The following is a 1,585-nucleotide window of genomic DNA, read 5'->3' on the forward strand; positions in this document are numbered from 1 at the left end:
TCAGTTTGATAAAAACTAAAGTAACTAAAACTAAAATAAAACTAAAGCAAAAGATCTATGATATAAATTTTTGTCACAGTTTGAAAGATAATTAACTTTTTAAAAAAAATATATTTTAAACAAAGTACATAATGGAAAAAAGGCTGGTTTCGTTTTACTAAAGCAACCAATAGCAGCTTCTGTTTCATCCTCGTGCACCCTGTTTCTGCTCTCAGCCAATAAACGCGTGCGCATCGCTGACGTCACCTTGTTTACCCGGAAAAAGGACATTTTCCGTTTAGCTGTTAATTTTAAGGATTTGTAGCAGTTTTTTCCAGAGTTAAATAAAAAATATGTTCATTTTTTTGGTAAAATAATGAGTCAACATGTACAGCGGACTGCTGCCTAAAGATTTGACGGAAGAAGACCTCAGTTCAGAGGAGGAAGAAGGCGATGAATCAGAAAATGTGGAGGATAATTTATCTGCTGGAGATGTAAGAGCTTCGGTGGCTGATGGAGAAGCCAGTCAGACCGGGAACGATTCCCAGACAGACAGTTTGCCTGGAATATCCCGGGAAATGTTGGAAGTACGTTAATCCAAAGAGCTGCTGATATTAAAGCTGCTGTTCGGTCAATGAGAGAGAGTTAAACTGAATCTATAGCCCTGCATTTGCAGACCAGGATAAGGTTATAGATGTAATTCTATAAAACTATGTTTTTGTTTTGTGTGCTGAAGAAATTTCAGGAGCTCCGGAAGAAGAAAGATGAAATCAAGACAATAAAGATCCACGAAAAAAGAAAAAGAAGACGCAGAAAAGGTAAATAAATTATAGGAATATTTCAACCAATTAAAGATGAATTTATCAATTGTTTAATCATTTATTATCTGTTCAATTTGGAATTAACAGGGAGAAAATGTGAGGAACCTGCAGAGGACAGGTAAAAACATTATTGCACCCAAATAAATGACACATTCTGAGCTACAAACAAGACATTTTATTAATAACCCTGCAATTATTTCAATGTTTTGTTCCTCAGATGTACAGACGAGATTAAATGTTCTAACATTAGCAATGAAATGTCTGGTTATGTGACACAAACAGTGGTGTCTACTTAAGTAGAAGTATAGATACTGCAGTTTAAAAACACTCTGGTAAAATTAGATTAGATTAGATGAGCTTTATTGATCTCACAGCGGAGAAATTCACTGGTCACATATTGGCATAGTAATTAAAGAAGGTGCAAACAAGGAGAAAAAGGTGCATTAAGAATAAACAATATATATACAGTATATCAAGATAAATTTGGATTAAGGTGCAAGTGTACATGTATCAAATAAGAAAGAAAAAAAAAAAGTTGAAAAAAAAGTTCCTTCACTAGATGTGGATGGAGCCAAAGATCTGCATACTTCATAAAAGTTGAAGTATCATCTTTACTCAAGTAAAAGTGAAAAAGTATGTGCTCCAAAAACTACTTCAAGTATAAAAGTATAAAGTAACCTTTAAAAAAAAAACAGGCAGATGCCGCTTTATGAATTAAAAGCTGAATTTTTCGACTATTTCGAAAAATTCTTAGAGATAGGGCCAAGGATGAGGGAGGTCTTGTT

The 1,585-nt window shown here is 33.9% G+C and overlaps 1 protein-coding gene across 1 annotated transcript in view; it reads left to right on the forward strand.

The window, feature by feature from the left end:
* The first annotated feature begins 252 nt into the window (after window positions 1-252).
* fam204a (family with sequence similarity 204 member A) overlaps window positions 253-1,585 on the forward strand; it is a 36,412-nt gene continuing 35,079 nt past the window's right edge. Inside the window, exons 1-3 of the mRNA XM_015380492.1 lie at window positions 253-566; window positions 716-797; window positions 888-918. Of these exons, the coding sequence (XP_015235978.1) occupies window positions 366-566; window positions 716-797; window positions 888-918 (314 nt within the window). The 5' untranslated portion in view covers window positions 253-365. The remainder of the gene's footprint in view (window positions 567-715; window positions 798-887; window positions 919-1,585) is intronic.

The sequence above is a fragment of the Cyprinodon variegatus genome, unplaced genomic scaffold (genome assembly GCF_000732505.1).
Source record: "Cyprinodon variegatus isolate N-32 unplaced genomic scaffold, C_variegatus-1.0 Scaffold11, whole genome shotgun sequence".
Taxonomy (NCBI): domain Eukaryota; kingdom Metazoa; phylum Chordata; class Actinopteri; order Cyprinodontiformes; family Cyprinodontidae; genus Cyprinodon; species Cyprinodon variegatus.